Raw genomic sequence first — 24,297 nt, 5'->3', positions numbered from 1 at the left:
TTTAGCTCAGGATGCTTACTGTGTTTTGGTCCAGAGGCAATACTGTAATACTGAAAGACGTGAGGCAGACTTGCAGTTTTCCTGGAATAATTCTCTTGAAGCATAATTGAGGGGCCAAAAGCTTTGTCCAGTCATTCCTTATTCTGGTTGCTCATCCTGGTTTTTCCTTTTGCTGCCTGAGATAGAAGCTGTGGGATTTTCCCTGGATGGCTCTTGGTTTGCACAGGAGCAGCTGGACACTGGAACTGTTAGTGGCCCTGCAAAGCCAGGGTTGGTTACTGGGGATCGTGTGTTCTTTCTCCAGCTGCTGCTCACTTCATACTTGTGTTTAATTAAACCTTTCTGGAAGCTCAGACAGCAAAGCAATCAAGATGATGTTCCCTTCTTTGTGCTGACCTGCCAACAAGCCACTCCTTGACTGCATTAGATGTGAGCTGCAGGGACTGACCCTAAGAAATTAAGAGATCAGAACAGCAAATAAGGAGCCTGGGCAGAGAGTGTAATCAGTGTAATACATTGATCTGGACTTTAATCCAGCCTGGGCTCTGATTTGCACTAGTAACAGCCACCTCTTGTTACGTTCCAGGTTCTCATCACTTACTAAAAATAGCTCTCCTTTTTTTCAGTGTTATCATTTTGACCTCATGCTACAATACTGAGGGATGGGATTTATGCATTATTAAGTCTATTACTGAAGGTGTTTTCTCATACATTGTGGTCTAACATGACATAATCAGGCATCTGCTTCATTTTTAAAAGGTGTTTCAAAACACATTGCAGTGATTGATATCACAAAGGGGCTTTTACTGCGTGTTCCTTGTACTTGGCCATCCAGGAATGATGTTTCTGGTTTGTATTACCAGCCCTACATTTGAATTAATTTTCTTTCATGATTTTTAGACCCTGGCCAACTGTGTCAGCTTTTATAGGACAAAGTATCTACTTAGGCTTTCATTAGTTCCAGGCCTGTCACTTTATTCATTTCACTATGAATGCCTCATTCTAGGCAAGGGAAGTTGCTGCACTCTGTATTGCTGGGGTATGTGCCCATGTGTCATCAGATTTGTGGCAGCTCCTGCAGCTTCAGGGATAAAAGACTCCACATTTGGGATGAGCAGATCTTGTGTTGTTGCCTTTGTTGAGTAGCTCTGTTGTGTCCAGTAATGCAGTCCTCTGGGAGTAATTGGTGTAATTTGCTCTTTCATTCCTTTTTGCTTTGGAAACTCCCATGCCCCACAGTGCAGGTGATGTACATGTTAAAATATGTAATCTCTAAACCACCAGGGGCTCTTGCCTTCCTCAGAGCAATGACAATTTTCTCTTCCCTCCCTGCAAAAACTGTCCGGTTGCTCAGACGAACTCAGTTTGCCTACAGTCAGCCAGTCTGGTCAAGTCTTTTGCTTTCCCATTTCAATAAGGACAGCCTCCTTAGGTAAAATGAGGCTAGGTTTGGTATTCCTGACATTTGCAGTCAAGTCTTTGTTACCCACGAATGGGTTTGGAGGTTGTGGGTTAGCTACACCATGGGCACAGGGATGTTTGGGATGTTCTGTGCACAGCTGAGTGCTCTGTGCTGTATCTCTTTGCTGGGTCCCTTGGCTCAGGGCTCCACAGCAGCCTCTTGCCCTCACTGTACATTCCCAGAGCCTAATTTATATGTATCTTGTAATATCCGCATTGCTTATCAGCATCATTCTGCACCTTGGGTAATTGAGAGATGACTGTATCAGCTTCCCCAGCCCCACAGTGGTCTGTACACCGCGCCTCGATGTTATCTGGCACAGCCTCTGCTGCCACTGCCAGTGCTTCATTAACACTGGAACCATGGCTTGGTGATCTCCCGGCTGCTTCCCACCCAGGCAGCCCTCTGCAGGCTCAGCCCAGGAGCGTTAAACGGGGAATAAATCAAAGCACAGCTTTGACTCTCTGACCACGGGAAGGGTTTCCAGTCCAACTCTAGCTCTTTGAGTCAGGTCCAGCCTTCATTTAGGAACATGAGGAGTCCTTCTTTATCATTTAAACCTAAAATCATCTAAAGTCCCAGAAGACTGGGATTTGTGCAGGTATTTTAGCTTTAGATGATAAAGAGTATTTAGACCTTTGTTTTCCATGTGCTGTAAGGAGGGATTCGTGCTGACAGCCTGTGTTGGCCACATGTCAGGAAGGTGCCGGGAGCTGCTCTGCCTGTGTCTGATGGAAGGTGCTGGTTTTCCTGGAGCAATTTCAACTTTGAGTCCCAGAACCAATCTCATAATTCATCTGAGTTAAAAGATTACGGTTAGTGGTTATTTGTAATTACTTTACATGAAAGATATGTCACCAGGCAAAGGGAGGCTTAATGTGCCCGATACGCAAAAGGGATTGGAAAGCAATTACAGTGACATATGTGCCATCAAAGCAGAGGGCTCGCGCTGCCCCAGAGCCAATTACAAACCACATGGGCAGTGCTTTAGTGGGGGAACTCTGTCTTGTTACTGGGCCTTTTCCTCACTGCTGCCTGGGTTTTATGGGCACTCACAGCTCTGTGTTGGGCTGTTATTATTAATAGGAATGCCATAGACAATAGCCATAATAAGGTGGAGAAGAAGGCTAATGGCATAGCCTGGGGTCTGCTGCTGCACCCTGTAGGGGGCCGGGTGGTTTCGTGTCTGTCAGGCCACATCTTTTCAGGAAAATTTAAATCAATGAATAATAAAATAACCCAGTCCTAGTGAACCTTTGTACTGATTCTCCACCTTTAGATACATATATGCGTAGAGCTTCCAACCAAGTGTCACTGTCTTTCCAGTATACACTGGTATCAGTGGCTCTCTCGTTCCAATCAGCCTCTTTCAGCTGAAATCCAGCCATTAGTTAAATTCATCAAAGGACTTGAAAGCAGAAAGGGAAAGTCTTTGCCTTGTGCTTGACCTTTGTGTGATTGCACCTCTTCAGAGAATAAGCAAATCAAGTGGAAGTGCCCTCCCATTTGTTTTGTGAATGAGCCGTGTGGTGAATTCGCTGTGATTCGGCATTATTCAGTTTGTCTCATTTCTAAGGAGAGCTTTAAAAATAAATACAGAGCCACAGGGACTGTTGGGAGATCACACAAGAGCAAAAATACAACATGATGGGGGGTGGCTGATGTTTTCTTGTACTCTACCTTTTTGTCTGCTCCATCAGCCTCTCCTAGTCGTGAAAACCAGCAACGTGTTGGGCAGAAACATGGGCTGTGGCTTCTGCTGCCTGTGGAGCTCATTTGAGCACCATCAAACTGCTCCCGTGCTGTATCGTGTACATGGGTTTCATAGGAGATCCACACAAGTGGGTCCCAGCAAAGCTACAGATGCCTCCTTGGGAAAACCTGAAGATGACAGCGTTGCTGTTGCAGTAAATAGCCCCATGATTAACAGCCCCATTGCTGTGTGTTGTGTTCCTACTCATGAGGGAGCAATGCAGTTAAAACCCAGGAGGGTAAAGCAGTGTCAGGTGCCTTTCTTCTGGGAAGCAGAGTGGGAATTCTCATTTGGCTGGAGGTTTGCAGATGGCTTGTGGCTCCCATTCTGCTGGGATTGCTTGGAGCATTGATTTCTTTACTCTAAATGCCAGCTCTCTGTATATCCTTGTTTGAAGATGTGTTGCCTGCTGCCATTGTGGACGGGCCTTTTATGTACAGTGGGAAATGCTGTTGTTATTTTACAGTACTCTTATGTTGTCTGAATGAAGGGCATGTCTGGATAAGAACAATCTGAACAAACAGTGCAGTTTCACCACAGTTCTTCATGTCCCCTTCACAGCCTGCTCCTCTGGAGGAGCGCAGAGTTGATGTAATGCTGAGTTGAAAGGGAACTACCCAGAGCTTATATTTAAAGCTATTATAACTCTCTTGATGCATTAATAAATGACCAAATAGAAGAATATTTCCCTGCCTTAAGATTGTTCACGTTACCAAAGGCTGTGGTCCTGCGAACTCAGTAGGTACTTAGAATTTTCTAAGGAGATGGTGATCTGTGATAAATTTCTTTGGGGTTTTTGGGAGGTAGCTCTACAAGAAGTGAGTTTTGGACTAGTGAGAAACTCTGTGCTGGTAACTCAGGGCAGAATCTTGTGGGCTAACACTGATTATTATCCCTGGAAGAGGCATGGATTGGCAGCATTGGTTTGTGTGGCCTCAAACCAAATCACCCCCCGAGAATATTTCTGATGGTTTGTGCCCATTTCAGTCTTCAGGAACCAGCAAGTCCCTAATCTCTTCTCCAGGCTGGACCATAAGAAGGCAGGAAGGGTTGATTCATTGGGAATACTTAGCAAAGCTGTGTAAGCGTGCCTGATTTCCCAAATACATGTTTCATACTCGGCTGCCTCACTGCGGGCAGCTGCTGAGGAGCAGGTATTGGCCTCCGACCATGCACTCTGGCTTCGGAAGTGAGCAAAGTCAGGGGAGATGCACCAGATGCATTGAAGGCAGAGGCTCACCCACTCCCCAAACCCCTTTTCCAAGAGTATGCATCAGAGTTCCTTTGCAGTGGCACAGCTGCTTCATGCCTGGTAGATGTAAGCTCTGCAGTAGAATGGAAGACGTTGTAAGCCTTGGTTTAGAGGTCACTTTCTGAAGTTTTCTTTAGGAACACATCCCAGGCAGTGATCATGGGCTTGTTTGATCAGGATGTCCTATAGATAGGACCACGAGGTGGGAGGTGACAAGGTGTATGGGACCTGCTGCTGCAGGAGGGGCTTTCACAGCATCCCCCTTCCCCTCCTCTTCTTTGGGTTGTTCAACTTTGCTCTAGACTTGCTGTAGTAATGGGGTTAGGCAGAGTGATTCTGTCATGCCATGTAACAGGTGCTGTTCTTGTTATTCCTTTTATTTTGATTTTCCTGCTTGCTTTGATGCGGAGAGTTGTTTCATCTTGAGAGCAGTGCCTCAGAGCCATGGCGAGGAGAGAAATAATCATGAATTCCAGAGTAGAACTACTACTTTTGAGCTCTTCCCTTATATTCCTTGGAAGCCTCCCTGTGACATTAATGACAATCCGTCCCTTTGCTGAAGTCTTTGGAAAGCACAAGGGAAGGAAGAGACAGTTGGGATCATTGGCTGGATGGGCATTTCTGAGCTTTCCCCACACTGGTGAGGACCATCACAATGAGGTGAGCTCCGCAGAGGTTTTGCATTGGTTTACTACGACATGTTTGCTGTGGTACATCCTTCAGCATCCCTGCCACGGCATCCATGGTGTGCCAGAGCCAAGGGCTCTGGGCTGGCAGGCACTGATGGCTCTGCATCCCTGAGGTTGTGACTTGCAGAGTACTCTGAAACCTTTTTGTACTGGTTGTTGCTGTTGTCATTTTACTTTGGCAGCACCTCTCACGTCATTCAGTATTTCCCTTTGCCATGTTTCATCCTGGAAATAACACCAGACTTGAAGAGAAGGGAAAATCCAGCCGGACCTTAAGTAGGAATGATTTAATTCCTTTCCACTAACTTGACTTGCTCTTGTGAAGGCATTTACCTGTTGTACATGAGTGTTAGGAGTGTCTTAAATACACATCTTTAGAGTGAGGGTTTGTGACTGAATTAGTGGAGGTTTACAGAGTGCTTTGGAAACCTGCAGTGGAAATCCCTGGAGGGCTGATGTGTGCGGTCCTGGTGATCCAGTGATAATGCCCATGTTCTTAGTGTGTGTTCCAGAAATGCGTCAGTATAATGAGAGAGCAACATCCATTTTCCTTTTTTCTTTTCCTCATTAAATCAATTTATTTATGGTGCTGGGACATAGAAGTGGTCCCTCATCTGTCTGTCCTGGTTCTTACCTTTGGCCATGGCCAGGTGTTTGCTAGGAGGTGAAGAGGACCTGTGAGGAGCAGTGACTCTCATCCCTAAACCATGGGCAACATGCCAGTAGTTCTTCTTACCTCCTGCCAACTGAGAGAGCTTTTCCTTCTCCCCAGAGTGGTTGGCAGTGCTCTGAGGTCTCCCACCAAACAGTACACATTATTTTCAGGTCTGTTGTTAAGAAATGCTCATGGGCATTTCTTCTGCTCTGATGTTCCATGGTGAAAGCGACGAGGAACTTTCCTCTTTGCGCTCTTTAGTTTGGACAACCAACTGGCAAGAATAATTGATTTTAATGGGAACTAGGACTCCCACCTGCAAGACAAGCAGTGCTCAGGGTATGTCAAAGCCAAATGTACATTATCACCTATTGCATTTTTTCTGTCTGCCTCCCTCTCCTCCTAAGACACTTTTTGCAAATCCTCACTGTTGTAAATTTACAAGGCTGTGATTTTGTGACTTCGGGTGAGCACAAAGAACATGATATTATTTACAGCAACCTTCGCATACTGAGGAACTGCTGTGTCTGGGAGGGTGTGATTTAAGATTGGACTATTCCTATTGTGATTATTATTGTTCAACCCAGCTCTTTGTTACCCCTTTTTAATGATGGCCAAATTGTAGCTGGGCTGAATGTGAGATGGTGGAATGTAAACTCCTGCATCACCTAATTAAACACAGAGAAATAGTCATTTCTGGGGCATGATTCACCTCACTTGAAGGTAGACAACTGAAACAGCCAAGGTGAATCATACTCCAGATGTGTCTCTTTCTCTTCACTGGTGGTAAAGGAGTCCAAATGCTGTGTGCTAGACATTTAATATTACAGGAGACAAGTCCCTTTCATGGTCTTTGGCTGAGCGTGTCTGACCACGATGCTGAGGTGCAGATTTGAATCCAAGAGATGTGAACTTTCAGGAGTGAAAAGCTCCTATCTTCAATTTGCTCAGAAAATAATATTTCATCCTGACCTTTCTCTAGTTGCTCATCTCTGGCTGCTGCAGATGTCAGGTTCTGTCTCTGTAACCCTGCCCTGCACGAGGCAGACGGCTCCACAGATGCTCAAGATGTCTTGCAAAATAAATTAAACTGGATCTTTTAATTTTAGCCTCTGACATTCTCTCAATGGACCCAGCACGTGCAGTGGCTGGAACTCAGATTCTGCCATCCCACTGTCCTCCTTTCACAGACTGAACTGTGTCTTTTGGAAGGCCAAGGCTTGCCTGCAGGCTTCTGGCATGTGGATCCCTTCCTTGGACTAAGAATGGACCAGCTGGAAAGGACGGGCTGAAGGGGCCTTTCTTCCCTCTGCTGGCACTAGACAATGAAAGCCTTTCTCCTTGAGTACCAAAAAGCACCTTGCAAAGCAAAGCCACTTCAGCTCCTGACCTCCACTGAGAGCATCTCCCAGGTCTCTGCTTTCCTGATTCTGTGAGTCCCTGCCAGCCCTTGCCGCTGGCTGAGCCAGGCTTCTCAGAGCTGGGGTTTTGTGCCTCAGGCTTAGAAATGTGCTTTTGCAAAGTAGGCTCTGAAACACAATCCCGCTGAAGCTGGGTCCCAGTGACGTTTCTGTGGCAGCTTGTGCCCAGAACTGCCTGTGTATGAAGTGACAGCAAAGTCTTATGTCAGCTGAAGCAGAAAAAAACACAAATGTGGCTTCTGCATAATAGCTCTGTTCCTGGTTCATCAGCACTGGAAAATGGGCTAAAATGCCCCATGCCATTAACAAAAGGAACGAGGGTCAGGCCAACCTGATCTATTTTTTGACAGGAACACTGATTTTCCAGACAAAGACTCTACTTCATTTATTTAAATAAGCTAAATGCAAGATCACAGTGAGCTACTGGTGGGAGGTAGCTATGGGAAAAGGAAGGAGATGTTATGTATTACTGCAGGATTTCTGTGACACTGTAATAACTACTTCACGCTATCACAAATCTGTGGTAAGGTCTCTTTGGGAATAGCATTTGGTGTTCTGGTCATCTGTGTTCAAGAAAGATGCAGGTAAAATATCTGGCTGCTGAAAAGGGCTGGTGAAATGCTCAGGGGAAGGAAGAGCTGTCTGCTGAGGTGAGGCTGAAAGAGCAGAGCTTGGTCAGCATGGGAAACCACAGGCTGGACAGTGGCCATAAATACAGCAACGGGAAACACTGGTGAAGAGCTCAGTCCTGGACACAGAACAGATGACTGTTATCTGGTCTTGAATATATTGAAGGGTTTTTCTTCAGCTGTGGAGTCTTCATTCTTTCAGATCTGTCTTTGGGTTCTTTGTGGTTTAATCTGATTCTTATCAATGAAAGCATCTAGAAACCTTGATTTAGAGCAGTGGAATGTGTGAGGAAGCACTGAAACATCTCATGATCTAAGCGGGGTCCCACACCATCTGACTTCAACTGCCACTGATTTAGATGGGATCGTCTTGCACCCAGCTCCTTGCAGCTCTGATTCAGAAGCCCGGACGTGAGATAACCCCACAGTAGCTGCCATCTGTGATAAGTTTAGCACATCAATCAGATCCATTGCTTGACTCTTCAATGAGAGGTTGTTATTAATACATGCCTCTGTTTTCTGTCTGCTGTTTGGTGATCTTGCGAGGCAAGAAGTCCTCCATATGATCCACAAAGAAGCCATGTTTCTTTTACAGCTCATTTTGAATCAGAAAGGATGATTTGCCAAAATGGAAGTAGGAAGAACATGGTTTTACTTTATCTACTGCAGGAACAAGAGTGGTCCATTGACTAGATACATCTTGGCTTTGAGGATGAAAGGCACTAAGTGTCAAGTTAGGCTCTTTTAGATCTTGCTCTTTATGTACAACTGACTCTTCTGATTGAAGAGCTGAAACTGCAGCTGTAATTGTCACAAACCTGAGGAGCTTGAGTTCTTAAAGGAAACCCAGTTCAAGGGAAACAGTGAATCACGTCCTTTAATCTGTTGACTGAATTGCCTGTAGGGACTTGAATGTTCTTACATGTTTATGCTCCGAACCCTGCAGCAGTGCTAGAAGGTTTCCTACAAGTTCTTACTGTGCAGGTAGCTATTAGCAGGCACTTCAGTAAGCCAACCTTATAAAAGAGCTGTTAAGAGCTCTCTAACCATTCCCAGTGCTTTTACACTTGCAAAACCGCTGTGATGGGTTATTGTCTTTATGCTTTGTATTGCTTGCCTAAATTGAATGGATATCTGTGGCTGTTAAAGTCTTGCCATGTGGAGGGTCTGTAATGGTTGCAGCGCTGAGCTCTTTGTGAGCTGAAATTTGGATTTGGAGGCGAGCCCAAGCACATATTCAGCGAGTCTCAGCAGAATTAATGAACAAGGTTCAGGATGGCTCTGACAAGCTCATAAGCATATGGGTAAAGTCTCTATTTGCTTGGGCAGTCTCACTGTTGAGTGCAGAATTCCTGTGGATGAATCACAAACACAGTTTATTATTCTGTTAAAAACTATCTGCCTGTCATTCTGAGGAGCAGCGGGTGGCCTAGCATGGGTGGATGCTTTGTCCTGGGGATGCACAAGCACCAGTGTTTGGATGGGTCCTTCCTGCCAGCGTTAAGTGGGAGTTTGATGGATAGAAAACTGATGGCTCACAATGAAATGAGAACTGGTGAGGTCATGCCATGGTGCTGGCCCAGCAATAAGGTGGCTGTATGTGTGGAGAGACGTTCAGGAGGTCCTGTCAGACACAGGTCTGGCCTCAGTCATTGCTCGTGGGCAGGAATCTGCCCCTGGAACACCATCAGGACAGCCAGTGTTGCAGGGTTTCACGTGGGCAGAGCAATGTTTGAGTGTGCCATGGAGCTGGGCTGGGCTCCAGGTTGGGTCTGGAACAGGTCAGTGGGTGCCACGTGGCCCTTTGTATCTGCTGAGTAGCTTCAAGGTTTCAGAAGCGAGGGATATCAGTACATCGCATCACCAGCACTGAATAAATATACAACTTTCAGTTTTAAAGAAAAATGTTCTACATATGTTGAAAACTTTGCTTGGATTTGCATGGAAACCCTTCTGAGCCTCAAGCTCAGATCTGAACCTTTAACTGAGCAACTTGTTCTGGAAGAGAGATTCCCTTGCAAGACTCTGTTGCTTGGTTTTGCCGCGTTTGGGTCCTCACAGCTGTCCATTACACTAACCAAATTGCATCTGAAAGCCGTGTGCCCTGGTAGATGTGCATGCTCATGACTACACGGTGGTGGCATTGAGAGGGGGGGTACTGCTGTTCGCATGCATGGGGCTGGGGCCTGAGAGATCCTGAGCATCCACCTGAGTGCTCGTGTGGCATGGTTAGGAGCAGAACATTGGTCTGTAGATACTGTCACAGCCTGAATTCCATCATGTGAGGATGAAATGGTTCTGGATTGGAACGGAAGAATATTGTTTTCCTTTGGCTGAGCGCTTTTTCTGTGCTGCTGCTGTGCATGTGCTTGCTTTGGGGAACTGAGCTCTTACTGACTGCTGGTTTTCTGTTTCCAAAGCTGATCAGTGGTGGTTCTATTGTAAGTGCTGAGGCAGTATGGGATCACGTCACCATGGCCAACCGGGAGTTGGCGTTTAAAGCAGGAGACGTTATCAAGGTCCTGGATGCTTCCAACAAGGACTGGTGGTGGGGTCAGATCGATGATGAAGAAGGATGGTTTCCCGCCAGCTTCGTGAGGGTGAGTGACTTTCTTCTTTTTACCACTACAGTGAATCACTGCTGAGGCTGCTCAGAACTGTCAGTGAATTGAACTGGCTCCTGTGCTTGTTATCACTGATGCTTGTTCCCAGTGTGTCTGTTTCCTCTGTAAAAATGGGGAGCAAAGAAGGTTTCAAAAGAAATGGGTGTGGGGTAGAAGGGGATGGAATAGATATTGGCACAGCTTTTCATGCTGGTTGGATATGGAGAGGCTTTTGCTGTCTGTTGTAGCCTCTCTCCTTGAGCAGTTGTTTGGGAAAACAGTTTAAAGTCGTGTGGGTTATGAGCAGATCATTTGGTGGGGCCTACAAGTTCACATCAGCTCCCAGTGACCTGCATTTGGAAGAGCTTTAGCACAGGGAGGTGTGAGACACCACCACCCCCCCCCCCTTGCCAAAAGCAGTGCTGCTTTCTGACTCTTCAGCACTGTGGGATGTAAAATCACTTCACTGATTAGTCCATGACCAGCTCTGGTTATTTTTGAAGGAGACAGGGCACCATTTGGCTGGTCTGTGCAGGTTTTGCTGTACCCAGCCTCCTCCAGTGGTGATCACAGATCAGAAGGGTTTGAGCACTTGCCTTCCTTTGCTCAGTATGTGTTGAAAAAGCCAAGGGACAAGAAGATGTCCTTTTTGCTGTCATCAGCTCCTGCCACATGATTTGGGCATTCTTGAGCCTTCCTCAGGCTTTGACCACGTGCATTTCCTTCTCCTTTCCCTCCTGCGCAGGGTTTGATAGGTGGGATCAGAGGTTTAATTCCTTCTATGCTGTGGAATAAGAAAATGACGATTTCTTTTGCCTTGTGAAACTGTGAAAGATGACTCTTTCCTCTGAGCCTTCCAGGGAGTTTGACAGGCTTCATAGTGTGAAGAGGAAGACTGTTCTCTCTGAAACACACTGAAGACCGTGCTGCATCCCAAGGAGATGCTGTGTTTGCTTTAGGTCTCTGCCTGTCACCCGCCCTGTGTTGGGCAAACCTGCATCACCAGCATCCCTGTTTGATTACATCATTTCATCTGGGAAACAGCCATATGGATTAGGAAAATTGGGTTAAAATGCATTCCCCATGGTACCATGATGCAGCTCTTGTGTCTGTTCTGGGTCTGACCAGAGCCAAGAGTGACTGGAACTGGAGCATGGGTTGCCTATGTGAAAGAGCTACTTAGTTATCCTGGCCCAGAATATCAAAGTGTGTTTAGTTGAAGGGACACTGTGGGTCTGACCCTGCAGCCAGTGGAGGCAACGAGTTTGGAAATGGATTGGTATCAGGTGTGATGCAGATGATAATCTCATTGCAGGAAATGCTCTCCCCAGTGTCTCTAGCACATCTCTGTGCTGCTGGCTGCAAAGGCTGAACTGAAAAAGTCTGTATCTTTATTTTTGCTTGATTTAGAGGCTGAAATATTCTGGGCCAGTTTAACTTTCCAGTGCATTGACCAGTCCTGTTTTGTTTGTGATTCTGGGGAAAAGATGTAATATCCTTATTGTGTGATGTTGTAAACATACTGTTCATGGTAGGTGATAACAGCCTTGTTTTGCACTGTCCTGTTTGCTAAATCCCATACCAAACACCTAAACAAACAAGCCTGTTTGCTGTGAGGCCCCAAACCGCGCATCATTCGGCTTGGCTGAACTTCCCATCTCTCCCTACACTTTTCAAAGGCTGGGAGGAGGATTTTAGAAACTGGGAAAAACAAAGGAGAGGGATCAATGAATTTCAGACGGTTGTACACAAACATCTGAACAACATCCTGGAACAAACCTTGCTGCTTAGGATCGTCAGGTTTCTTACCCATTTTGTCTAATGCCACAATCCTGTGGCTTGACTTCATTCCAATAAAATCAGTGCTTCCATCAGCTCTGAAAGAGGTCCAGCTTGGTTATTCCATCTCCCTCTGCCCTGGCACCAACTGATGCACTCCCAAAGGGGCAACCACATGGTTTTGATGCCATGAATGATAGTTAATACCTAACACTAAGTCCCAGGCATTCCAGCTGTCATGCAAGCAGAGTTCTGGCAGTTTGTCCACTGCTCTGCAAGGAAGGCTGAAGGGGACAATTTGCCACTCGGCTTTATACAGCAGAGCTGCTTTCTCCCCGCAGCACTTGTGTGCTGCATCCCACTCAATGGTTGTCCTGTGCTGAGAAAACAACTGCCATTTGGGCTGTCATGTTCTCCTTCCCTCGCTGGCTGAGGTCACTTGCTTGCCTCTTCACTTCTATTCTTGCATATTCCCCCCACTGTCTCTGTCTTTCTCAGTAAGTTATTTGAACCAGATGCCTTCAGAGCCTTTAGGGAAGGTGCTTTTGACCCTTCTTTTACTTGCAGGACCATTGCTGCAGGCTTATGCTCCTTCCAGGTCCAGTCAAAGACCTTTTAACCTAAACCCTTTCCCTTTACTCTTCTCTGCAGTTTTCTCCCTTGTAGTACTTCTGCAGCTGATCACTCCTTCATAATGAGGAGGCTGGTTTGTTCTCTGTTGTACTTTGAGCCCTGCCTTTTTAAGATGATGCCAGAAAACTGCCTGATTTAGCCTGGGTGGTTCTAGTTTTACTTGCAAAAGAATTGCTTTCCTTTATATCTGTATTTCTCTTATGCAAGTACAGGAGGGAAAGGGCACAACATGTTAGGTAGCAGAGGATGAAAAGCAGTTCAAGTGTGGGATGACAGGACAGACCAGGCTGGTACAGAATCAAACAGGATTCATTTCAGGCTGTTTTAGACTCCAGGCCTCGTGTAGGTCCTAACAGAGACCTAACAGAGCAGGTCCCTGCTAACAGCAGCAGGTCACTGCAAAGTCAGATTCCTCTAAAAGTCATTTGGATCACTTCTGAGGACAAACCTGGGCTGGAAACCTGCTTTGCACTGAGACGTCTGACGCTTCTTGTTCTCCAGCCAGATCATATGAAAATGTTTGGCAAAGCATTTGGCACTCACAAAATCTCATAGCAGGAAAAATTCACATTTGCAAGTGCAGAGGAAAATAGGAACCTGCTGGTTCCCTTGGCCTCCTTTAAACACATGGCTGGGAGGGCTGCAAACAAAAACCATACTTGAGTTGCCTGCATGTACAGGAGCTGTTGTCTTTACACGTAACACCTGCAGTTGTCCTCTTAGTAGCTTGAGACTTGGCTACAATAATGGGGAGAGGTGAAGGCCATAGAGTTTGGGAGCACAGGAACTTTCACTGGATGATAAAGTGATGTTTTTGGGGGAAGAGAAAAGGCACAACATAGGAGAAGTAGAATTAGGAGTTAGTAAGTGATGGGGAATGGTTTTCTGCTGGAAGCTGCTGCACTCAGTGAGAAAGTTACGAAAAGCCTTAAGTCATTAAAATGAGAACCCCAGAACTAGATTTAAGGCTGATTGATGAGCTGAGTTTAGGACAGATGAAGGTGTTTGTGTTGTATTTTCGCCCATGTTATCAAGCGAGCATGCTGGGCAGCCACAGGGTGCACCCATCAGTCTTGTGCTGCACAGTGTCTTTGGATGTCCTGTCAACTTCTAGGGATCTCAGAGGGTGGGAGGTACAACGGGGGGGAAACCAGCAGGAATTTTAAAGAGGATTTCATATTCCTGTAGTGGCGATGCTGCTTCTTCTGGTGATTGCTCTTCTCTCCTTTGTGGAGGGTACAGCCCTGGGCTGTCTTTACACGATATGGTACAAATTCATTGTTGCATACCAGCACTTTCCACATCCACTCAAAAAATACACTTAGTGTTTGTAAGGAGGAATTTAGAGCCCAGGATAATAGCCCAGTGCTGCAAATGCATCGATTGTTGTACCTTAAGGTCTCCTTTAGAAAATACAGTAAGTCTTAAAACAAAGTTTTGATTGCAGAGCCCAGCATCACATCTCCAAAATAGCGAGGCCCAAGTGAGATTCAAGCACTCCAAACACAGGAAATCAAATGGCATCATGTTTGGGCTCTGGCATGTTTCCACTGAGAAAGAAATAAAACCGTGAAAGCTTATGGATGTTTAGTGCTGTGGAATCTTTCCCCAAAGACGTGGCAGAATGCACCCACCCTGGGCAGAGCAAGGGATTGATTTTGTTATAAAGATCTCCTTAATCTCTTTGGATACCATGAGGCAGACAGAGTTTCCAGAATATATTTCTTCTCACCTCAGCTCCTGCCTTATATTTACTGAGCTAAGCTAACGGGCATATCTGGGGTTGAGAAGGTTTTACTGCAACTTCATGTAGTGCCCTTTGACTTGGTTGTCATGAGAAATGAAGGGCAATGGTCCTCTAAAAGCCTGAGCAAAGATGGTGTATAAATTCTGTGCAGTCCATACCTCTTACATAGGAGGAACTGCAGGGGTGGATCAGTGCAGCAATGCTCCTTGTTCTCTCTCATCGTTGCCAAGCTTTCCCAAAGTGTTGTAATTTTAGATTGATTTTCCTGCTGAAAAAGCTGCCTTTGACCCACTTTATTTTCTGATGCTGAAGGAGAAGTGCTAGATGGATTGGTGTAAGCTTTTAAGGCACTGTTTAGAAGCAGACTCTAACCCCAGAGTCTTGTCTTAGTGCCCAGCAGCTCATGCATTTTATTGGGTGGGTGGGATTAGCTTTTGTTTGTAGGAGTTGACTGCTCTGTATTGCAGGGGTAGCTCTGAGAACCAGCCACATCTTGCTGCCCATCAGCAAGGGAAAAAAAAGACCTTTTTTTTTGCCTTTAAAATCTCACTGCATGCATAAGGATCTTGATACAACAGCACATCACTCACCTGCTTGTCCATCACTGCAGTCACTGCATCTACTGAGTGCCAACGGCAGTGGCATCAAGGTGAGGTTCTTCAGAGAAGAGAGGATGGGCTGAAGTGGCTGTTACCTGTGGGACAAGCAGGACAGCGTGTGCTGCAGTGTCTGCTGCAGTCACTGCCTTCCAAAGGAGATTTTATTCTCCCGTGGCAAATCCGGCATAAAAATAGCTGCTGGTGGAGGTATCGCCCGCAGCGGAGCAGCAATCCAGGATGCGCTGCAGACAAACGGGGGCTTGTGTTGGGGTTTTAAAGTCAAGCAGCATTTTAGCATCCAAATGGGCTAATTGCAGATACCATTATCATGACAGCTCATGTCACTCAGCTCAGCAGGCACCAGATCCCCAAAGGTTCAAGTGCTGGCACTGGGGCCCTTCCCCATACGGGCTGTCTGCAGGTACAGAACCGATGTTTTGAGGCCGTTCTTCAAAGCAGGCAAACTGGGCACAAATCTTCACACCCCCATCCCTGTCCTCTGCCAAACTGGTCATGAAGGAAGATCCAGCCTCTGGTGAGGTTCTGCAGGAGCTGCTGAGCTTCCGCTCTTCCCTGTTTTGCATCATACGTAGCATCACACAGTGAGGGCTTTTGGGTTTTAGGAAATAGGGCCCTAGCTCAGGTATTTTGGTGGGCATAGTGTAGAACATCTAGTTTATTGCAAGCAAGTTTTGCTACATGGTGGAGCTCCAGCCCATGGGAGTCTGTACATTTAAACTGGAGGAAACAGGGTGCAAACACAAGTCAAGTTCTTTGGAGCTGTTTGTGTTCACCTTTCACAGATACAGAGTGTGAAGCTGTCCCTATAGAGTTTCTGTTTTCTACTTTTCCAGAAAGGAGTGAATGGTATTTCTCACCTCAGATAAAGGGAACTTCTGACGCTAGGAGTGAGGAGTTTTAGAGGGGAGAGGAAGAGGTGGAAGTGGGTTTGTCTGAAGCTGGTGAGTTGTGGGAAGAGCAGAGAAGGTACCAAAGACCCTGTGAACTGGGGGGAAGTGAAGGATGGTGAGGCTGGAGCCAGATTACAGAGGAAGAAATTCAGGCTGTGGGAGAAAACAGTGGTTAGGACCACAGGAGGGGAAATATACTTGCTTCAGCTTACTTTCCTTCTGCTGGCAAATGTCCTGTTCCTTATCCTGGAGGAGGATACAGGGGAAGGGCACACAGAAGGGCAGGGAGGCTGGAACTGGTCAGGGCAGCTGCTGGGGGACAGGCAGCATCCCCATGTGCCAGATTCTCACCTCCTCTCTGATGACAGAGAGGGGAGAAGCATCTGCCCTTGGGCATTTCTAAAGCCCAGGACAGCCTGTGCTTCCTCCTGAGGGCAGAGAGAGGCTGTGCTGGATCACTGGAGAGGCACGCGGAGACGGATGATGTTTTACTTATGCAAAGCTCTGCACCATGAGCCCTACTTGATTACAAATAAGCAAGTGATCTTTTTAATCCAGTGCAGGGTCCAACTGAGCATGCATATAAAACAGTGCACGTGGCTGAAAGCCAAGGGCACAGCACTACAGAACCACCAGAAGAAGGGAGAGGGGACAAACCTGCAGCTCATGGGGTGGCTCTGCTGAGCAGGGGTGGTTTGGTGGGTGAACCAGTCCCAAGGCTTTGTGCTGCAGGGTTACTGGAGTGACCACTGTTTGATACCAGGTTTTGGTGAAGGTTGGGCTGCTCACACTGATATCTGTTATGAAGTCAGTGGTGAGCAGAGATTCAGTGGAATGGCAGCAGCTCTCTGGAAGGATCTGCCTGTATCATTAATCTGCCACAGGATTTAACTGTGAGCTAGAATCCAGGATGGCACATTATCTGCTAGTTTTGTCCTTGTGAATATCCAATAGAAGGAGATTAATAATCCAGATGGCTGGTAAAATGTTTGTTTTATCATGCTTTGTGATTATTATGAGACTGTCAGCCCTCAGAGCCTATTCAAGTAAAATGTCCTCTCTATACAGTGTGTGCATTCAGCAGTCTAAATATATAATAATTACAGGTCAGCTCATGTTGGAATGGTGCCATTTGGTGATTTTATGCACCATTTGGGGATAGCTGCAAGTTGATAAATCACATTTCTATAGCTTTTATATCATAGAATGGTTGGGTTAGAAGGGACCTTAAAGTTCATCCAGTTCCAACCCCTGCCACCGGCAGAGACACCTTCCACTAGAGCAGGTTGCTCCAAGCCCCATCCAATGTGGTGAACACTGTACTTAGAGGTGACTGTGGACTGGGCTAAAATAGGAACCTTTGCAGCGTTGTCTGAGTCAACTAAATATGACATTTAATGTTACTGGGAAAAACCAGTGTCACCCCCAGTTTGCCTCTTCCACCTTTCTGTCGCCTGCAGCACACCACCCTTGTGGTTTGAGCGAGCAGGTCAGTGAAGCAGAGAGGATCTGGCCTGGGGTGCTGCTGTTGGGTCAGAGGACACACGAACACTTAAGGTGCAGCCTTCCCTTGGCCCAGAGCAGCGCAGCTCCTTCTCAGCACAGGCACAAGAGGATTTGAGAGCTGAAGTTGCAAGACCAACTCTATTGTGTCACACCAAAGGTCTGTCTGGCTAAATTGTTGCTTATGGATCATGGAATCGTGGAATGGTTTGTGTTGGAAGGGACCTTAAAGCTCAACCAGTTCCAACCCCCTGCCACAGGCAGGGACACCTTCCACTAGAGCAGGTTGCTCCTAGCCACTGTGTCCAACCTGGCCTTGAACACTGCCAGGGATGGGGCAGCCACAGCTTCTCTGGGCATGAGCTTCCTGAGCCCTCCACTTGAGCATAAAGCCTGCCGGCCTCAAAAATATTCATGACAAATGTCACTGGTAAGGTGGATTATCCCCTTTAGAGATGCAGAGAGCCTCCACCAGTTGAAGTGATTGGCCCAGGGTCAGCAGTGTTGCTGGCAAGATACCTCATCTATGTGACTCATGGTCCAGACTTCAAGTGATCCCCTGGAAGAATGATCCTCGCTTGAATTAGGTGGAACTTCAGAGGTTAAGACAGAAAGCAGGAGTGTTTGAGCAACGCAGTGGGATTAATCCTTTCAGCGGCTGAGGCTGCAGAGCATGGGGATGAAGCACGTTCAGCTTCCTCTGCTGCTGATAAAACTGCCGCATTTGTTTTTAATCTAAAGTAGAAGTTGTCTCGATTAGACTGTAGGGGTTTTGTTTTTTTTTCCTTTTGGGAACATGAATCCTAGCAGGAAGGAGCAAAAATTTCATTAAGGAAATAAGCAGGTCTGCCGAGAGTCCCAGATGTGGCAGTGGGGAGTGTTCCTGCAGTGCACAAAAGGCAAAGCAAATTCTGAGGGTTTCAGAAATCATGAGCGTTTCCAAGCTTGCTATTCGCCTCCAAGTTCCCAAGCCTGTAGGATTCCTGCTTTCGGGCCTTTCCCTCTCCTGTTATTAGATCTGTCCTGCTTTATTTTGTAGATGAAAATGGAATTTTTCTCTCATGATCACTTGACTCCAGGAGGTTGAGCTTTAAAAATCCAAGTTCTCTCTTGGTTTACAAGTTCATGTGTGTTTTTTGCTTGATGATGGAAAGGAAACTCAGTGTGCTGAAAATGCAGTGGTCCTTTTCAGGAATTTGGGGGGAATTTGTTCCAGTTTAGAGTGTTCAGTGCTTAGAGGTGCTTGGCACCCCACCCACAGCTGCCCTCAGCCCCCAGGTTTGAGAAGGCTTGTTCAGCCGCTCTGATCTCTGCATGATTCAGGGATCAGCACCTCAGGATGCTGAGATTGGGCATTTGCCCGAGTGGAAAGGCTCTTCATGTGAAATGATGAGGAAAGCTGCTGTGAAATGAAAATCAATGCTCATTCACAAATCCTGGCCTGAGAGGTTTACAGAAACAGCAGTGCCACAACCCGGTCAGCCTGGGCTGCCGATCACGTTCCTGCAGGTTCTGAACCTTCTGAGATCAGTCACCTGTAAAGAGCAAAGGGCTTATCCCTCCTCCCAGAGGTTTCCTCCTTGGTTGGACAGACCCCAGCTGATGGTGTGTGGGAACTGGCCAAGCAGGGCTGTACCCCAGTAACTGCCATTTCATTCAGGTTGGTCTGGTTTATGTGTGTACATCCTGGTTCAGAGCACTTGACAGCATCCAACAGTCCAGTTACATTTCACACGATTATTTTATGTTTGGGATCCAAACTGCCAATACTTGAAATCCCCTTGCTTAGCAGAGGAGCTTGGCAGTGTGCAGGGAACCATTTGGGGCTGGTTGCACCAGTGTGAATGAAAAGGGACTGTCTGGGCTGGAATCTGCTGAGGACACCACTGGCAAGAACATTGCTGTTGCTGTAAGGAGGAAGTTGGTCCAGTATCTCCCCATGTCCTGCAGCCCAAGACTTTCACTTGTTGGCTTCCTGATGCTTTAAGCCTGTTTCTCTCCCCTCTTCCCCTCATAGCTATGGGTAAACCAAGAAGATGGTGTGGAGGAGGGAACCAGCGACGTGCAGAATGGCCACTTGGATCCAAGCGCCGACTGCCTGTGTCTCGGCAGGACCGTCCAGAACCGGGACCAGATGAGAGCCAACGTCATCAATGAAATCATGAGTACGGAGCGCCACTACATCAAGCACCTCAAGGACATCTGTGAGGTACACTGGGGGTTGTGGAGCTGGGGTACTGCAGCAGGATATGGGGTGGGCTGTTGAAAGCTGAGGTCTGGGTTTGTCTTTGGGTTATGGGGGAAAAGGATGCAGTGGGTTTGAGTCCTGTGTCTAACAGAGAAGCAGCATCTGTCAGTAAGTATTGATATGCTGGATCTGATCGTTACCTTGAGTTTGTATTAACTAAAAGTACAATTTTCTGACCAGTTTTCCATACCTCTTTGGCTAAACAATAATGAGGTTGACATACTTCAAGCAGTCTTCTTAATTAAAGCCCAATGCTTTTGAACTTGTGATTGAGGAAATGAGGCTGTAATTAGATCAACCAGTTACCCATTTCATCTGTGTCTTTCACACTGGGTTCACTATTTCCCCTGCCTCAGGATGGCCCCCACTTGCCTTTTATCATGGTGAGACTGAGAGCAAAACGTTCTCACCACAGGAAATGAAGTATGTTTTATCCAGTGTAAGGGGACCAGCAAGCAAATGGACTTTGGTGACTGACCCCATGCATGTTCAACTTGGTTCTTTTTCATGATGTTACAATTAGCCTCTACCACCCTTTACTCTCCTGCAGTGTACAGAATTAGTGCTGTGAGCTGAGCCCAAAGGACAATGCATGTGGTGCTGGGTGTTCAGGAAGGGGAATGCATGGTGTTGCAGGACAGCTTGGGCTTCATGTGCAGGGGATATACTTATCACTAAAGGCAGAAGTTTGTTAGCACTAAAACTAAAGCCCGTGGCTTTCAGCTCATCCCTCTGAACGTCTGGGATTTAGTCAGCCTGTGTCCAGTCTTTGCAGAGTCAATGTGGTGAAGCCCCCTGGGAATTCTGCTTAGAAACATGTCTTCCTCCCTTCATACTGCTGCTTCCCTACTGACGAGGCAAAGCCATCCAAAACGCATCTGTGACGCTTTTCAAAGATGGAAGAGTCTTGGGATTTCAGTTTGGAAACAAATGAGCTTAATTTCACTGTGCTATTTCCGTCAGAGGGCTTTGCACTGAGGAAGGGAAGAACTGCAGGAACTTTTCCACATGTCGTTTCTTTTCCTGTGTTTGCACTTTTCTGATGAAAAACTAAATAAGGTCCCTTCCAACTCGAACCATTCTATGATAAATAAAACTTAACTTATATTTCCCAGCCATGTCAATCTGATTTTGCCAAATCAGGCTCTCAGAAGGCACAGGTATGTGTATCTGCAGTGATGTCTGTGGGGAAGCACTGATTTGCAGCACCTAATGATACGTCCCAGATAGGAAAGAGATCTCTTAAGGCTTGTTCTTTACTCTCTATGATGCAAAATAATGTTGAGGGGCTAAATCTTACCTCCAGGTAAAGCACCAGGAAATGATTCAGCTGCTTCTCTTAAAGAAGGAGGAGGACTGACATGGGCATTCTCATCTGCAAAGTGATGGGCTGTCCCTTGCTGAAGAGAGCCTCATTGTGCTCAGTTTAATCAGAGCAATCCGTTTGCCTCGAGAAGGCTGGGAGACAGCTCAGTCATCCCAGGCACTTCAGCATTGCATGACATGACTGTTTCTGTTTGTGCATGAGAGGAGGGGGGCTGGAGGTGGAGAGACAGGGGCTGGTTTGAGCTCCTCCCCATACTGCTGGAGGGATGTGTATGGAGGTGTTATTTGTGCTGAGGAACAAGTGGACCACCGCCAGCCGCTGATGAGACACAAGGGCTGGTGACAGTGGCAAATTCCCTCTTCCCTTTGCTCTTTATTGTAAGTTGTCAGGACAAACAGCAGTAGTATGACGTATTGGAGGGGATGAAAGAGGAGTTGTGGCTGGGTGGTGAAGGCTGAGCCTGATTTAGTACTGAGTTTAGCAGTGAGCAGCTATACTCTTGTTGCTGAGCTATAATGAATAACAAATCCCAATACCATTGAGGCACCTTAAGATGTTATCAGAGGACACAGCCCTTGCTAGGTGATTAAGAGCCCTCCAATTGCTCTTTTCTGCTTCAAGATGTATTTCCACTATCTGCTACTATATTATTATAGACCATGTTATTATTCATAATACCCATAGTTCCGCCAAGTGAGGAGCTCATGAGCTTGCCAGCACCAGAATGGAATGACCTGTGCAAGCCAAGACCTGCATGAAGCAGCTGGCTTGGAAGGGACCTCCCTGTCACACAGAGCCACTACCCTGAACAATGCTGCTGTGTCCTGGCTTAGAGTACACAGGCCTGACTGCTGCCTGGTGAAAGAGTTCTGTGAAGATTCTTACTAGGGGTAAAATGTGGAGTGTTCCCTGGGTTGCATTACTAGGAGTGGATGGATCAATATTCTGAAATACAGCCAAGAATAAAAGAGAGAAAAAAGGATTTGGCCTTAAGGAAATATCCGGTAATAGGAATTTTAGGCTTAGAGCGTAGGAAAATCATAGAATCCTAGAATGGTTAGGGACTGCAGAAAGCTCTTTGGATCAGTGGGGATAGATACACTCCATAGATCTATTCCCCAGTGTGCAATTTGTAGGTATCTCTCACTACCTGCTTGTGCACACCCTGGTTTTGTGTTCCAAAGCTGCCTGCTTCTTGCGCTTTAGAGGAACAGGCTTATGTTCCTGCTGGACTTCAGTTTACGTTTTGGGTGAGCCCTAGGGCAATCACAGAGCCTGACATTCAGTGCTTGCTCTAGACCCGTATTTGAACAAGTGCTTTAGAGTCCTGACTGCCCAGGACCAGACATGGCTGCAGTTTGCTTTTTCAATCCAAACAGACTCAGCTTTGTTCTTCTGCTTATTTCTGTTATGTGTGTATCAGCACAGTGCTCGCCTCGATGCTGTGAGCACTGCTCTAGAGAGCAGTGTTTCTATGGCCCAGATGGTGCTGGTCCAAACCAAGGGATGATCTATGGACAGTATAAACAGCCCCAAATTGGCTCAGAGATGGCAACAAACTGGAATATCATCACAGCTGCCTTTGAAGGTAGAACCTGCAGTGGCTATCTCCTTATTCTCTCCTTCACCTTGCTCTCAGCTGGACAAGAAGAAGATGGCTGGATTGGCCACCTCTCCTGACTGTCTCTAAACCCACTGTGGGGTGAAGAAAACTTAGCACTTAACCTCCTGCAAATACTTTCCAACTTTGGCCTGTACTTCAGGGACTACATGGAAAAGTACTTAAAAGAGAGACAGTTTGACAGCTATTTTTAGGTTTTCATTGAGCAAAATGCTCTGCAACATCTGCTCATCAGTCAGTTATCCCTTCTCTGAGCAAACCTGACGGGATGAGCAGAAGGAAGATGGCATTGTTTTATGAAGTAAATTTACTGGAAAAACTCTGCAGCAGCCTTCTAGCTGGCTTTTGCTGCCTGTTCTAGACAGATCTTCAGTCTCCCCTTTGCTGGCTTGTGCTGGAAACCAGCCTTCCAAACGCACAAGCTGGATAGAGGATAAGACTTGGGAACTCCATGTGTTCTTTTCTTTTCCCTCTGGTTTTATAGGTGCCTGTTCAAAAATGTGCTTCTTCAGCTTCTCCAAAGCACACAGCTTTGGGTGAATCAATGAACCAGCACAGGGAGAACAAGGAATGTTCAAGACAGTAGCTGCAGCCAATAGCAACCCCAGGGCTGAAAGATGTTCCCCTAAACTGTGCAGTGAGTGAGCTCACAGAGCAGCATGTGAGGGGGGGAAGCTGCCTTACAGGCAGCCTGCAGCAGGGCAAAGGTCCAACACAAACACCTTGAGGCACTCACCTACTGCTGCTGACACCAAAGCCAGTGTCGGAAAGAGCCTGGCCTCATGGGCAGGTGAACATCTGCTTTCTTTGTGTTTTATCTGAGATAAGCAGGTAAACATGAAAAGCAGCATGGAAAAGATATTCCTTGCTAGTTTGAATTTGTATTTGTCCTGCAACATGGAAACCAGCCTGCTCCCATTCCTCCTGGCCTTGAAAAATGAGAGGGAAGCCCAGGAAAATGAGTCATCAAGGAGCTCCTGGAAGAAGAGAGACCTAGATTTAGTACATGCAGAAGGTATTCCATAACCCAAGCTTCTCAGCTGAAAAAGCCAGGAATTTCAGGGTAGTGGCATCCATCTAGCAAAGCTGGACATCACAGAGGTTGGGTCTTTGCCAGGTCGGCCAAAGTTGTATTTCTGATTCATCTCTGTGAAGTTCTCCCTCCCAGGAACCACATGGTGAGGCTGAAGGACAGTTTATTATAGCGTTCCAATAGGTTGCATTGTGGACCAGCAGCTGCATGTCACCAGCTGGCAGTTCCTCTGTGTGACTAAGCATCTAGAGTGCCCAAATATAGCCTTCAACTGGAGCTGCTGGCATTTTTTCCCTTTGTTTCTTTTTCTCTTCCTATATAATAAAGGCAGCCAAAGTCATCTCATGATGCCCCCCCCCTTGTTATTTCTCTTCAGTCAAGAGGCCACAGTCCTGACCAGGCCAACACCTGATACTTGGCCTTGCAAAATTT

The 24,297-nt window shown here is 46.6% G+C and overlaps 1 protein-coding gene across 11 annotated transcripts in view; it reads left to right on the top strand.

Annotated features, from left to right (window-relative positions):
• The window catches only part of ARHGEF9 (Cdc42 guanine nucleotide exchange factor 9), a 189,483-nt gene that overhangs the window by 118,381 nt on the left and 46,805 nt on the right, over positions 1-24,297 (top strand). For all 11 annotated transcript variants that reach the window (XR_009741937.1, XM_061445824.1, XM_061445826.1 and 8 more), the window contains 2 exons: positions 10,282-10,461; positions 19,654-19,845. Coding sequence is in view for 10 of the 11 variants with exons in the window: in XM_061445824.1 (XP_061301808.1) it covers positions 10,282-10,461; positions 19,654-19,845 (372 nt within the window). In the remaining variant the exon portion in view is untranslated. The remainder of the gene's footprint in view (positions 1-10,281; positions 10,462-19,653; positions 19,846-24,297) is intronic.

This window comes from Pezoporus flaviventris, unplaced genomic scaffold (genome assembly GCF_033815535.1).
Source record: "Pezoporus flaviventris isolate CSIRO_AGI_PZ_B2104156 unplaced genomic scaffold, CSIRO_AGI_Pfla_v1 ptg000005l, whole genome shotgun sequence".
Taxonomy (NCBI): domain Eukaryota; kingdom Metazoa; phylum Chordata; class Aves; order Psittaciformes; family Psittacidae; genus Pezoporus; species Pezoporus flaviventris.
Note: the sequence above shows the minus strand (reverse complement) of the source record. Positions and strands in the feature narration are given on the sequence as shown.